This window comes from Paramisgurnus dabryanus, chromosome 22 (genome assembly GCF_030506205.2).
Source record: "Paramisgurnus dabryanus chromosome 22, PD_genome_1.1, whole genome shotgun sequence".
Classification (NCBI taxonomy): Eukaryota; Metazoa; Chordata; class Actinopteri; order Cypriniformes; family Cobitidae; genus Paramisgurnus; species Paramisgurnus dabryanus.
In genome coordinates this window covers 25,074,661-25,090,143 of record NC_133358.1, presented here as the reverse complement: position 1 = coordinate 25,090,143, position 15,483 = coordinate 25,074,661, and the positions used below count along the sequence as shown (strand labels likewise).

The window sequence follows — 15,483 nt, the reverse complement described above, 5'->3', positions numbered from 1 at the left end:
CCTTCGAGGCGTCCTGGCGGGCAGCGTTGTGCTGAGGGCTCGTGGTAATGAACCAATGCAGCTCCAGCAGGTGAGATCCACAAAGACGTTGTCATCAATCACACGTGTGCGTCGGGAGGAGGCGGCGCTCGACCCGCGGCTCGTACTTCAATGCCACCCGTGAGGAGTTCCCATCTGTGAGGTACTCGCTGCTGACTTCAATGATGACAAATGCGCCCGCCGCAGTGGAAATATTGAGAATTACCAAGACATTTATCAGGTATAATTTCAAAAGTGATAAAAGAGGCCTTGTTGGGAATGCCATTGGACACAGATGGAAACGAATATTCTTTTCTTAGGCAATAGAGAGCATTTGAATATCAGCAGGGCCATTAAAATGTTTCCTACGATTGTTATTTAGTTGGGTTTATCCTTGTACAGTAATGATATCGGATTTTACTACAGTATTAAAGTTTAAGATAAGCCACGAGATATGCATATTGTTTCATGCTACTTATTGAATATTACACAATATAAAGCACATTTCATTTTTCCAAAAAATCTTATTTCAAATTATCAACTAGTCAAGTGAATAATCTGATGACCAGCAAACAAATAACAGCTAATCCTTGAGTCATTTGTGGTGGTGTATAATTTTGTTTGTTTGTGATCTCTGCTGTATAGACAGCACCATCTGTTGCCTGTGCCACTGGAAGATGACTCAACAGACTGATAGTTATTTCTGAATTTATTCTTCTTCACATCAAAGACAAATCCAACAATACTGGTACCATTACTATTAAATACCAGGACCGACCTTTTTATCCAGCGCACACAAACAACCCACAATAATACAATGATGTTAAAAATAAAAGAAGTATTTACATACGCAATGTGGTTATGAGGTCTCAAAACTGTCTGGCAGTTTCAATAAAGGTTACAGACCAAAGATACAAGCATAATTGTATTTATATTTTATTGCAAAAATATATAAAAAAAGAAATTTTTTGGCCCAACAGGAATCAACAGCAGCACTCTGCAATATAATCTGTGAGGGAAAAAGAAAATATTAATAATAAATTTAATGCGTAAATTTATATTATTTTATGTTAAAAAACAGTGGTGAGCAAGAATTCATCGGCATTTGGAATAAATATATATTTAGTTATTGCTATCTGTACATTTTTTGAAAATGTGCTCATTTTCCAGCTCCCCTAAACATTTGATTTTTACCGTTTTGGAATCCATTCAAGCTGATCTCCGGGTCTGGCGCTATCACTTTTAGCATAGCTTAGCATAATTCATTTAATCGGATTAGACCATTAGCATCTCGCAAAAAAAATAACCAAAGAGTATCTGCCTAGAAAATCACAACTTTTAATTTTCTGTCTGTCTTGGTACACAATGTAACTACAGAAGAGTCAAGTTTAAAATAGAAAAAATATCTAAACTCTTTGGTTATTTTTTAGCGCAATGCTAATGGTCTAATCAGATTCAATGGATTATGCTAAGCTATGCTAATAGTGGTAGCGCCAGACCTGGAGATGAGCCGAATGGATTCCAAAACGGGAAAAATCAAATGTTTAACTATAGGGGAGCTTGAAAAAAGTGGAGTGTCCTTTTAAAGATAACATTTTCCTATACCCTTTTATCCATGCGTATAATTTAATGTAAACTTGCGCACAACATCTGCAAAGGATATTTTAAAGGATATGATGTAAAGTTGAACTTCCTGTAGACTCATGACTGAGGTACTATGATGCAACATCGATATCTTAAACAAACAGAAATCTTTGGTTAAGTTTAGGATAAAATAACCAAGACTTCCACGTTTTCAACATGTTGTCAAAGCCTTTTACTGACCCTACTTAAAGATACAGATACAGTTTAAAAAACACATTAGCACCTGAATGTGTCCTCTTTCCCACCAGTTTAGGATTTTTTTCCTCCTTTTGTTGGATTGGCAGATTCTGGTTTAGGTTTTGCAGATCGGGCAAATTGCTGGAGTTTGGATTAAGGTGGTAACAAGCAATTTGACTCAACATGTGATTAACAAAAACTAGGTCTAACAAAACCTTAAACATATAAATATCATATATACAACTTTATAGTGTTTTCATTTATAGTTATTTGTGAAATCAAGTCTCAAGTCTTTGGAGCATCAAAGTTTGATTTCAATATTTGAAATGACAATATTAGTCAATATTAAATATATCAAGGTTATATTTATATATTTCCACATGTTGATAAATATTCTTTATATTTTTATGATTGATGATCTTATGAAAAAAAAAAACAGTAAATCACTCAAAGGGTCAGTTTTTAGGACAGGGTTTAGATCAGTGGTCTCCAACATGGTGCCTGCCAAAGCACTTTCTATAAATAGCCTCAATTGAAATATTTATTTATTGCATTTTTTTATATTCGCTTGGCTTCTTTTATAAATGTGAACATTTTAAACAGTGATAAAAGTTATTAACAAATAAAATAAAATCAACGAGTAAAACAAAGAAGTTTTGAGAATTTAAAAAATGTAGCACTCCAGATTGTTTTATCGATTGTGGTAGCCCTTGCTCACAAAAAGGTTGGAGACTCCTGGTTTAGATTAATTGAGGATCAGGCCTCAGTTATATTAGGTTTATATAAATATACCTAACAATAAATAATACTGGTGTGCATTTTGAGACAAAACGATTGGGCAGATTAGATTTATATTAAGATATATTAGTGCAAGATGTTATTTAAGTTAAAGGATTAGTGCATTCTCTTAAATAAAAAAATCCAGATAATGTACTCACCACCATGTCATCCAAAATTATGATGTCTTTTTGTATTCAGTTGAGAAGAAATTATGTTTTTTGAGGAGTTTTTCTCATTTTAATGGACAACAACATTTAACAGTTTTAATGCAGTTTAAAATTGCAGTTTCAAAGGACTCTAAACGATCCCAAACGAGGTATGAGAGTCTTATCTAGAGAAACAATTGTCATTTTTGGCGAGAAAAAAAATACACTTTTAAACCACAACTTCTTGTCTTCCTCCAGTCGTGCACCAGCGTGACCTCACGTAATACGTCATCACGTCATGAGGTCACAGATGACGTATGCGAAACTATGCCCCAGTGTTTACAAGTGTGGAGAAAGAGTACCATTGCAACGTTGTTGTATGTTGAATGATGCTAGTCATTTTATTGTTTAAAATGGTCCGCAAATGTGCGTTTTATATATGTAACACGTGACGTGACGTGACCTTTCGACGTCATTGTGCAATTAGGTGAGGTCGCTCTGGCACGTCACACAGTCTGAGGAAGAAGAGAAGTTGTGGTTTAAAAGTGCATATTTTTATTTTTATTGCCAAAAACGACAATCGTTTTGCTAAATAAGACCCTTATGCCTCGTCTGGGATCATTTAGAGCCTTTTGAAACTGCGTTGAAAAATTTGAGAAATCCTGGAATGTTTTCCTCAAAACATAATTTCTTCTCGACTGAACAAAGAAAGACATAAACTTTTTGGATGACATGGTGGTGAGTAAATTATCTGGATTTTTTTTAAGGCATCTCAAACATGCATTTTAGTCTGAGACTAGGATAAGCCCTGTCCGGGAAACCGCCCTAAAATGATTGATGCTAGCTGGGTTTTCACAGGCATGGTCACGTTTAAATCATACAGTATATACATGCAGTCTACCTGTGAGGTAATGTTAAAGACGACCACCCAAATAAAGGATACCACTACTAAAGGTTTGTCATGGAGAACATATCCATTGGTTTCCTTCAAGGCTTTCTCTGCACTCTTCTCGCTTGGCAGGCCGACGAAAGCCTGGCCTTTCATCCGCCCCTCTCTCATCAACACAATATCGAACCTGGCAGGACCAAACACACACATTAGCACGTGTTCATGAAGAACTCTTTCATTCATTGTTCCCAAGATACATTGGAGTAGTGTTTGCTTTTTATTGCCTTTGATTTTGATCAGCCCTAAAGGCCGTAGACAAGGGCCTGAGGCCGAGGTGCTTACATGTTTCTCTGCTCCTCTGAGGAGATGTCGATATACCGGCCGTAGATGAACTTTAGATCCTGTGGAAAGGATTGAGAGTTATGTAGATGATGCATGTAAAGGACATATTCACAAACTTTCAAGGACCCGTGGGAACCCTGTATATCAGTCTACCACAACTATAAACTATTTAATAATGTTTTGTCTGTCTATATAAACCAGATACTTACTTTTTCTTCAACTTGCTTTGCAATATTTTTTACGTAAAGCCTGCAGGTAGGTTCTCCGGGTTCGTACTTCTTAAACACAGACAATTTCTTTATCTCTGCAAAAACAAAAATGAATATATAAACTTATATAAACACAGACTTTCAAATAATAAATACAGAAAGCCAAATAAGATAAGTAACATATGTCAGTGAATGACTACGTAAACTAAATATTTATGTAATCACAGAAAATTGTCTGAAGCATATGACGTCTGTCTGGTGCACTTCAAATCAAATATTAATTTCCTCTAAAGATCCCAACGCTCAAAGGCAGATCTTTTAGCAGAGCTAATCTATTCTGTTTGATCTGTAGATCTACAAAGAAGAGCATGTGAACGTGTGCACGACTGAAGAGTCTTTCACCATCTCGAGAGAGTCTGCCTCTCTCTAGCTCTCTCCTGGAGATGAACTCGGAGGGTATGTCTTCATCTTCATCCATATCTTCCTCTTGTCTGGGGACCTGAGCGCTTGGGTAGATCTTTCCGAACCCTTCTGTAGCTTCCTGAACGGGAGCCTCCGTCTTAGCCGTGTCTGGAAAATAAGTCGCATAAACATGATTAGAACGTGATTCGAACTGTCACTTCATTTCAATCCGTCTCATAAAGGCTTGCTGTTTTGCCTGTCGCACATTTTAACAATGACAAGTAAAACAAGAAGCATTGACTATTGAAAAAAAACTATTAAATTATTTTGCAAATGAAAATGTAATCGATTACAATTCCAATCGCAATCCTGTTAACACTATTAAAGTGCATGCAAAATGAAATACCAGATACAGAGAAAACCAGGCGAGTGTATTAATCTCTTAGGTTTAGACCAGCGTGTTTACGTAGGGTCATGCTCCACGGGGCATCCTTTCAGGTTCTTTCATCGCACAGTTGGAGATGTCACCTGCCGCTTGGCAGTAAGCCGTAAGCAAACGCGTACGAGGAATTACGGGAGGCAGCGAGGCTACACAAATCCTCTTGAAACTTGTCTGACAGATCTAGTTCTCAATGTGTACTAGAGCAGGAAGTCATTTCAGATAAGTTCCCCTCAAAGAAGTGCATTTCATTTGATGTCTCGTCATTTAAACGTATTGTTTATTATTTGAAAGCAAGCATACTGAAACAAACTACCCGCCTTAAGCCTGTTGGTTCGAAAAGCTGTTTGTTTCTGACTCTGAAAGCTTTTTCATCACCGCTTTTTGTAGACATTTATGAACAACAAACAGAAAAGATAAAGTAAACAAGAGGTGGGTGATTTTAATTTGAGCCAATAAAGGGAAACACCTTTAGCGAGTCATCCATCGGTTTTGTTTTATAATGTATGCATTTTATATTTGCGCATATGTCAGATGCTTTTATCCAAAGCGACTTACAGTACATTCAAGCTATACATTTATATCACCAATTAAGCAAGATGAACACAGTTTTATAGTGCAGCCACGCATAGGGCACGTTTATGCATCGATGCATCGCGTTCCCCATTTAAAATACCTGTCGGAAATCGATTCTGGATCGCAAGGCTCCGATTCTTTGATTGATTTACAGCTCGTGCGTGTACTACGGCTCTGTGATCAGTAGGAAGTCCTTATCAATCCAAAATCACTATGAGTTTGAGTCGTTTATAATGTGCATTTAAAAAAAGCAACACTCGTCAAACACAATTATTCTAAATATTCTTTATTATCATGAAAATACCTGAAACAATCTGAAGAACAGTGATATAAATATGCATCTAGATATTTCCCAGAATAGTGTTTGTAATGATACTTCTTCTGTGGCACAAATGGAGTTTCTGCACGAGAGCGCCCTCTGGCTTTTGGATGTGGCAGCATTTCACTGTAATTCATTAAAACTCATTCATTGAGAAAACACAAATTTGCACAATTAATCGTCACAGACCTAACGTTAACATTTTTTTTTTTCGAACACAACATTGTCAAAACAATCCATAAAAAAGACTAAATCTACTGTATTATGCATGCCAGACCAGTAGATGGCGACGTTACTTTGTACAGAAACACTGCATGCCTGTTCGCATACGCATTCTTTTACAGAGCAATAAATACAAACAATCATGATTTTGTTTAGATGGACAATTATTAGGTTTATTATTACCGTGATGCTGGCCTACAAAGCGACAAAATTTTGTAAACTTTGTTGGATAAGCGTAGTAAACTCAATATCTTAACAAGCACAAACACAGTCCTGTTGGCCACCATTGTTGTTATGGTTGTTAAGTAGTACTCACGCATGGCCGTGGACAGTATACGTAATACGAATGTGCAAGACATCATCATTTTCACTTTTTTTTGCACTTTAAGCCTTGGGTATAATGTTTTTTTTTATGCATGAGTTAGCGTACAAACACAGTTGAATGCACAGCCTTGCTAAGCATGGTTCGTTTGACTCATACACGTGCCCTGACATTCGGCGCAAACGCATTGGGAAAAAAATTGCAATGCCTCGCGTGGCCTACATTAGAGATGAAACGTTATGAAAATTTTACATCACGGTTGCAATACCTGACCAAATCACCACGTTATCAATATTATCATGGTTTTGCGACTAATTCCTAGAAATGTAAACAAAAAATACTGATGCAGGTTAAATTTCAAATTGATTTTACATGTAAGTGCACTTTTGTTCACAAAATAATATTAATATTTTTAGGGCATTTTTATCGCGTTTAACCATTAAACCGGTAATCATTACATCTCTAGTCTACATAATGTCACACACCGCCAGATTTTTGGAAATCCGATGGTGCGTGTACAGTACGTGCACACTTCTGATGACAAAAATGGCGTCATGCACACTCCCCACAGACCCTCACATACGCATACAAAATGGACAATAATTCGGCATTTACACAGAAACAAAATGGCGTCGTTTTCATTAACTTGCACGTTAAAGCTGCCGTTTTTCATGATCCCATTTTTCAAACTTTAGTGTGTAAGGTTGCTGTTAGAGCATAAATAATGCCTGCAAAATTATTAAGCTCAAAATTCAATGCCAAGCGATATATTTTCTTTAAAATAATTTACTTTTCAAGGACTACAGCCCTCTATTTCCCGGTTGAATGACTTCAATATAAGAGTTTTTTAACTAAACTCCGCCCACAGGATTACCTGGCTAAGCTAAGCTGCTGTCGAATCACAACACACTAAACAAACTACACAATCAGAACTCGTTATGTATTTCGGAAGGAGGGACTTCATAGAAGAAGGAAGACATCAGACAGGACAGTGAAAACAGCGCTATACAGAAAAGTAAAGTGTTTGAAAAATACTGTTTTTTTACATGTGAAACACGAACACATGTTATATTGCGCACCGTAAACACAATCAAAGCTTAAAAAACACAGGAAAAACGGACCTTTACAATCCCCCCAAAAATATTTTTTGTAAACAAACAGAAACATTAAAAAGTTTCCTTTATTTCAACATTTTCGGAAACTTTGTCGTATAAAAGGCCACTAAGTTCCTTTATTCTCTGCTTCCCAAATAAACTTTCAGGGTTATCTTGAAGCAAAGGAGGGTCTTAGCCCCTTACGGCGAGGCATCTTGGCCTGATGACAGCCCAATACATTAAATCTTCTCTCCAGGTGAGTCACTATTCTCAGGGCTAATCGCCGTGTTAATTGAGCAGGTCTGCTCAAAATGGATGGGTGAACTCAGGGGCGCGTTCAGTGATTGGGTGGATAGATAAATAGATGATGGGATAGAAGGAGTGGCAGGGCAACAAAAAACACGCAGCCTTACCTTCAGTATCTGTGAAATGCGGCTCCTGATCCTGTTCGGGCCCCTCGAGGACGGAGGACCCCTCCGCTGATATATGAAACTCAATCTTTTTCTGTCCTAGTGATTGAGGTTGTTCGAACACGTCTTCTGGCTGCAAGACTGGGCCTGAGGCGCTAATAGATACAACATTGTCCTCAACATCAGCAATATCTCAAAAGTGCATAATTCAAAGGTTTTATTTGTATTGCTTTCTCAAGTAAATAATAGTAGTCTATGAAATAAAGTGCAGTTTAGTTTAAAGGAAAACACCACAGTTATTCAATATTTTACTTTGTTCTTACCTCAAATTAGACTAATTAATACATACCTATCTTTTATCAATGTGTGCATTCAATCTTTGTAAATTGCATCGTGAATGTGTTAGCATTTAGCCTAGCCCCGTTCATTCCTTAGGATCCAAACAGGGATGAATTTAGAAGACACCAAACACTTCCATGTTTTCCCTATTTAAAGACTGTTACATGAGTAGTTACACAAGGTCGAAGTCCTTAAATAGGGAAAACATGGAAGTGTTTAGTGGCTTCTAAATTCATCCTTGTTTGGATCCTAAGGAATGAATGGAGCTAGGCTAAATGCTAACACATTCACAACACGCTGTACAAAGATTAAGTGCACGCATTGAAAAAAGATAAGTATGTCTTCATTCATCTAAGTTGAGTTAAGCACATAGTAAAATATTAAAAAACGGTGGTGTTTTCCTTTAACTGAATGAAAAATTGAAAAGCTTTCGGTTTACCCATGAATATCAGGTTTGGGAACAAACAGGAGATCCTTTAATCGAGGTTTCTTCCTCTTAGAAGAAGCCTTTGCTCTCATCTGTCTTTTGCATGGCTGGTTCACAAGACCCATCAGTCTGATCATCCTTTGTGAAATAAAGAAACGAGAAGCTAAATGTTTCAGTTATCAAAGAGAAATATTTTTTTTTTGCTATATTAGCTACCTTTCTTTGTCTTCATCATCTCCGCTCTCATACTCAGATTCGTCGCTACCCGACGCCCCCTCCTCTGGAAGCGGGGGGTTCTCTGGAGGGTAGGGTGGGGGCATGGGCGGCAAAGGGCCTGGGGGCAACTCAAACTGAAAAGGCACAAATGAGTGGGTTATTCTTTCTCAGCGGACCCAGCGCTACCCTGAACAAGCCTCCAGTTCATCAATATCAACAGAGCGCTTTTATCGATGAGGCTCTGTTAAAAGCAAAGCATTACGGCTGAGGTCGACCTTTAATTCAGATGTGATTCACGTTGCGCATTCATCTAGAAAAGCGTAGCTTTTTTATGTCACGCTGAATCTTTCATCTCAGTTGTTTGTAATAAATTTAACATCCCTGTCAAATCTTAAATCCAAATCACTCAATTTCGATCAAAAAATGTATATAAGAAACTTACCATTGGAGGAGGAGCCGTCACTGGACCAAATGGGGAAGGGAGGTTCATTTTATTCATCAGGTGAAGAACCTGCAGTGAAATATTTGTTTATATTGTGAAGAAAAGAAGGTATGTGTGTGTGTTGTCTTTACACAGCTGGTACTGTGAATTTCTTAGCCACAAACATTCATTTTGACCCTGTCTCCATATGTAACCCAGATTGCATTGTAGGATTATATTTAGGTTCACTGATGGCTCCAAAACTGAGCTATGAACTGATTTAATATTACGGTGGTCAAAAAAACAGCCCTCTTTGTTAGAAATCTAGCGCCACCAAAAGACTTTCAAGGGTATGACACCCATCTCATCCTCTCAATAGCTTGAGGGATGATGTTAAATACATCACTCATCCCTCCCACATGAACATGATATTAATACCATCAGAATAATATTGCGGCTTGATGGTTTAAAGACTGGACTTGATTCAAAAATCACATTAGTGAGAGCGAAATCTTTTTTTTTTTTTTTTTATGTATTTCTGGAATCTGGGATTACCTACAAAAAAAACTCAATGCATTATCATGTCAGCAAGAGAGAGGGAGGAAGAGAGATACAGATTCATAGGTAACCACACTGACATGCTTTTTTACACAGCGATAAATAAAACAGCAAAAAATAAAAAAAGAGAGAGATATTTGTAGCCTCTGCTCACTTGAACGTAGAACTTGGGCACACTGAGAAGCGTGTGTGCAATGTTTGTCAAAATCCCACTTGAAGGAGGAGGGTAAAAATATTTCAGCGTCGGATTTCTTTGAAATTTCAACCTGTGGGAGGACCAGAAAAAACAAGCACTTGTAAAAATTGCAGTTGTAACCCTCGGATTGGAGACGGAATAAAGGAAGAAAGATTTCCAGAGAATGCTACGCATGACGAAATGCATCAAAATAATAGTGAAATATAAATTTGTCAGCAAGGGACAACGGTGACACCTGGTTTCAGATGGAGCAGAGCAGCTACCCAAAATAAGCAATGTCTTTAAAATTGCTTTTTTAGGTTATGTATAAAAAACCGGCAGTACTTCTATACTTCTAATATTTATATATATATATATATATATATATATTTATATTTATATATATATTTATATATATATATTTATATATATTTATATATATATATATATATATTTAGTCCTGCTAAAACAAAACAAAATAAAACTTACATTTATTTTATACTAAATATATAATAAAATATATATAAAAATTCTAAACTTATTTACACTTATATCCAACTGTACAATAAATCACAGTAACATTTAACACTTTAAAATCTGACTCAATTGCATACCATGCACTTTTCTGCAAGCATACTGTCATCCATCTGTACCTTATACCGACTGTCACATTTTACAAAAACACGCCCCCGGTCTGAGCGCGAGGCGCTTTGAGCCGAATTAAATAAATAAAAATCTGTCACGGCTCTGCTTGTTAAGTGAAGGTGAGGAGCGGGCTCTTCGTGCAAAATTATATCTTAGCCCACGGTCTCTTTATCAAAGGCCACCTGCTGCCACCACATGGCAAGAACAGACGGCCTGTCACGGCAGAACAGACACTTGGAGATATGGTCCTGTAATTGGACATGAGAAGGATGGTGACAGCCACTCTCCAACTTTCTTTCTCCTACTTTTTATTGGCTGTGGGCACATCCTACAGGGTTACGACCAGGGCCTGAACTACTGACACAGGGTGCAGGATGTCAACAGATAGCATTAGCCTGTCTTAAATCTCCACTGACATCATAAACACAGTGGCAATGTGAGCGATCACAGAGATGTAAAAAGCACAAAGTAGGGGCACCGGCACACCCACCCCAGATTTGGAGCAATGCTGTTGTCCACCAGAGGAACGTTGTGTTGCTGTTTTTCCTTTCCCTTCTCTGCTCGGGTATCAGCTCCACTAAAACATAAAATAAAACTGATGTGACTTTATACATAAAGGTACTTATTCAAATATGGACACCTGTACACTTTTCAAGTATATTTTTTGTAAACTAAAGTATACTTTATTTTCACCATCATGTTTTTGACTGAATTTGGTAATTTTTTTCATCATATGTTTTCTTTTCCGGTTTCTAAGTTAGTTGTGTAAGATACCAAATCCAATGCTATGTCATGTTACTAAAACATAGCATCATTTTGAAATATGTTTGCAGCTCTGAGCAACTTTTTTGGTGGGCTTGAAAATATTCATAAATGTCATAAATGTGCCTGTTTTATCAAAAATTGTGTGTCAAATGAATTTTTGTTCATATCTTTAATGTTGATTGAATAAGGTCACGTCAAAGATTTAAATTATAATGAAATGAATGGCTAAAATCAGACTTTGATGCTCATTATCCCAGAATTTGATTTTGAAACTGTAGTATGGTTATATGAGGGATGAATAGTGTAGATATCTGTTTATTATAGGCAGATATAAAAACAATATCCACTTCAAGTATATAAACAAAATAGTTTTAAAATATTTGCCTGCAAACGTAATTTTTAGCAAGTGTTACAACTAACCCCCTGCCTGTTACAATTAACCCCACCTATGGGGTAAGTTGTAACGTTTGCACTTCTGTCACGTTTGGTGTAATTGTTCAAGAATGATAAGTACTAGAAACAAACTTCAAATGTTTATTTGTAGCAGAGATGTGTGTGTTGCTTGTGTGAAAATATAATTAATTAAACTCAAATATTTTTTGAATGATTCAGTCAAATCCTGTAAAGCGTTAGGTTGCCCCGCTCTCCCCTATATCACAAAAAAAAGACGCAAATCTATAAATAAAGGCATCTGAAATATAGTAAAGCATGGTAAAATTGTCTTCATAAAAGTTTAAGTAAGCTAAATAAATCGCGTTAGTTGTAGTTTAAATCATTTATGGGCTATAAAAGCCCCCCCCAAAAAAAAAAAAACATTAAAATGGACAGACATCCTAACAGAACTTAGTTTAGGCAATCAGTGCCAAGTTCAGACAGCTTAAACTGGAAGGAGAAAGTGTGGAGTCTGCTACAGGAATAGCTGAAAGTCTATTATCATTGATTTTTGCTATCTACCTGTCAGAAACAGGTGGGTCTTTCAATACAGTGACATTGTCCTGATCCTTTGCAAACTCAACGACAAGCGTGTGACCAAGGATTTTCAGCTGATGAAGTCTGTTCAGTGCCTGCATAGGAAAAGAATGAGCGATTCGGTTTACTAGCATGTGTCAAAATAAGCTCCTTAACACAATACTGCTTTGCAAAAATGCATAAATTTTTGGTTTTACCTTTGACGCTGAAGCTTCACTGCTAAAACTTGCGAATGCCGTATGTTTCTGCAAGGAATGAGATAATTTGTTGACATTATTGAGAGATCGGTGCATAATTTACCCACAGTATATTACAACTTTTTTACACGCAGATCTCACGACTTACTAGGGGTCCTTTGTCTGACTGCACTCTGACGGAGGAGGCACCAAAATACTTCAGGAGATCCTCCTTCTCATCTCTGTTAAGTTCTTTGGGTAGATGTCGTATGATGAGTGTTTTGCTTTTCTTCGTTTCAACCTCTGCCTCAATCTCAGCCATTATTCTCTGTACAAATACAAACAGTCAGGTAAATCAGTAGCTATCTGCTTTCATGCGGTATGTGGACGAATGTAAACATGGTTTAATGTGAGCACAGCACACTCCTGTTGTCCACATCTGTTGTCATTGTAGTTCAGTGGGATAAAATGAATAAAGACTTGCTGTGTTATAAAGTAAAAGTCACAGAAATCGATACTGTAAGGATCTTCAATTCTAATTTAATTTCCACAACTTTTCTGTTTATTGTGCATTATGTTAAGTTTTTAACATTTTTTTATAAGTTTTAATATCAATCATTTTTATAGTATACTTATGCACGTTTATTATAAGTTTGAATCCAGTATGAACATGATCTGAAAGTTTTTATTTGAACTACAACAATACATAAACATTAAACCAAATTATGTGTTCAGCATTTTTGGGGATGTTTCATAGCCATGAAAATTATATAATTTCAAATAATTTTATTATGTTAATGGCTAAATTGCATATACATAAAAGTCAATTCTCAGGTAGGAAACAATTCTTTTTGTGTTTAAAAAAAGAAATAATACACTGTGTTGAATTATTCTTGTCCTCTTAAAACCAGAAAGCTTCTTAGACTTTAAATGTTTATGTAATGTTGTTTATTCCCCCATGCAAAGTTACCAGCTAAAACATAAACAAATAGCTTTTGTGAACTGAACGCAACTTCCGGTAAACTTCCATATAGAAAACAACAGTATTTTTACAGTAATAGTTTATTTCTCATAACAAGTGAAATAAATGACAATCAAATTAACTTCGTTAAAATATTATTTTTAACACGTATCAACTATTACACTGAGCTAACGTTACTGTGTAAAATAAAATTAATGTAACGTTATACAATGTTAGCTACAGGTTCTTGAATTCCTGCCTGGCTGCCAAACCTCTCCGCGCAGTTGTGAGCCATTCAACAAAAATAATGAAAAATATCTATATGATATGATATCACAACTATATATAAAGCGTTGTTTAAGCAAAGACAACGCGTTTTCGTTTATTTTATTAATACTATAACCGGTCATTTTACTTTTCATGAAGTTACTAACTGTAGCGCCTCTGTGCGGAACTGAGTTTAGACGTCGAACGTACTAGGGAAGGACATTGTGGTAACACAATGACAACCGCTAACGCGCAACAAACCATAAAGCCTGTCCTTATACTAAAGACTTCAGTGATATTTGGGTTTGCAAAAGTCGTGATGCACTTGTATGTTCAAGTGTGTGAATAAAAGCAATGTAATTAAACATATAATTTTGGAAGCCACTGCTTTTGTTTCGAAGCTAATCTGCTACCTCAATAACATCAACATCTAACCAAAACATGTGAACGGGATAATACCTCATACTTTAAATAAAGCAGGAGCAAGTAAACATGTGGTACACATACACTTCTAACAAACTTTCTAACAATAAATTAATTAAGTGTTATAAAATAATAAAGATATCGGACGCACATACCTGATTCAAAATCACCCACTTCCAGTGTTCAGCGTTTGTGGGCGGGTCTAGCTCTGATTCCTGATTGGTCGTTGTGAGCTACTCACCTCCTGGTTGGCGCGTTGCCCGTGTCATTCATAAACAGTCCAATCCTACACTCCGAAACACAGCCAGAAGATGGCGCTGCAAGTTATAAAATAAACCTCTTTCTGCTTCTCTCAGATTAAACAGCATGTAATTATAGGGCAAAGTGAAGGAGTTTGTTTATATAAGTACACTTTTAAGGAAAAAGTACTTAAAAAAATGCTAAATTAAAAACGCAGCTGCTGAGATGCTTTGGAGCATCTATAAATAATAGTTATAGTAAATATAGATTTGATAGCTAAATCATGATTATAGAAGTCTTCTTACAGTATATCCTACTAAGGACTCTTGATTTTCCATTGATTTCTTCTCGGTAATGCCCACACACTGTATGGAGTTCATACATGTCTGGCACCTGGCATACAACCAAGACAAATTTTGGACTTCCCTTCCTGATTCGTGCTCATAGTGGACCTCTCTGTGTGCCATTTCTCCTATTTTCTTACCTCTCAGGTTTTTCAAAAATGCATATTTAATTACCTAAAAAATAAAGAAGAGTGGATTCCATGGGTAGTTGCCTAAAATATTTACATTTCCTTTGGATGGCATAGCAGGCCTGTAGTAGCAAGGTAGTGATGTGCTGACATCATTGTGTCTTCATACACATCACTGATAAGTTTTACATGATTCTCATGTGGGTATAAATTACTTTCAGTTAATTTTAGTCTATTGATTTTATCATGAACATTTTTGAACTACTTGCAACTTTACAGCAACAGAATTTAGTGCATGATAGCATTTGCAGTTAAGCGTGCAGTGGGAAGAGGTAGGGGTGGGCATGATTTATTGTTTAAACTTGGAGATCATCCTCACTATTGTCAGACAGTCTCCAAATTCCACTGCAAATTAAGTCTTTTCGTTGTTGACAACATGG

General features: G+C 36.5%; 1 protein-coding gene across 2 annotated transcripts; it reads right to left on the bottom strand.

The window, feature by feature from the left end:
• Positions 1-714: 714 nt before the first annotated feature.
• rnpc3 (RNA-binding region (RNP1, RRM) containing 3) lies at positions 715-14,558 on the bottom strand. 2 transcript variants are annotated; one of them, XM_065258487.2, is made up of 16 exons: positions 14,487-14,558; positions 12,850-13,008; positions 12,702-12,749; positions 12,490-12,599; positions 11,261-11,347; positions 10,105-10,216; positions 9,414-9,482; positions 8,972-9,105; positions 8,768-8,893; positions 7,993-8,144; positions 4,608-4,775; positions 4,206-4,300; positions 3,997-4,055; positions 3,709-3,841; positions 1,886-1,980; positions 715-1,027 (listed from the first exon to the last, which is right to left on the bottom strand). In XM_065258487.2, exons 2-15 carry the CDS (start codon positions 13,000-13,002, stop codon positions 1,912-1,914), a joined length of 1,515 nt encoding a protein of 504 aa, XP_065114559.1. In that variant the 5' UTR covers positions 13,003-13,008; positions 14,487-14,558; the 3' UTR covers positions 715-1,027; positions 1,886-1,911. The 2 variants fall into 2 exon arrangements, with proteins under 2 accessions (XP_065114559.1, XP_065114558.1); XM_065258486.2 differs by lacking the exon at positions 715-1,027 and adding an exon at positions 1,311-1,753.
• Between the last annotated feature and the right edge of the window lie 925 nt (positions 14,559-15,483).

Bases quoted from the DNA above. Each gene is read 5' to 3' on its own strand.
- rnpc3 (XM_065258487.2), bottom strand. From the start codon at position 13,002: ATGGCTGAGATTGAGGCAGAGGTTGAAACGAAGAAAAGCAAAACACTC. The intron at 12,600-12,701 runs GTAAAACCAAAA...TTTCCTATGCAG, and splicing joins GTGAAGCTTCAGCGTCAAAG to GCACTGAACAGACTTCATCA. The intron at 9,106-9,413 runs GTAAGTTTCTTA...GTGCCTTTTCAG, and splicing joins TGACGGCTCCTCCTCCAATG to TTTGAGTTGCCCCCAGGCCC.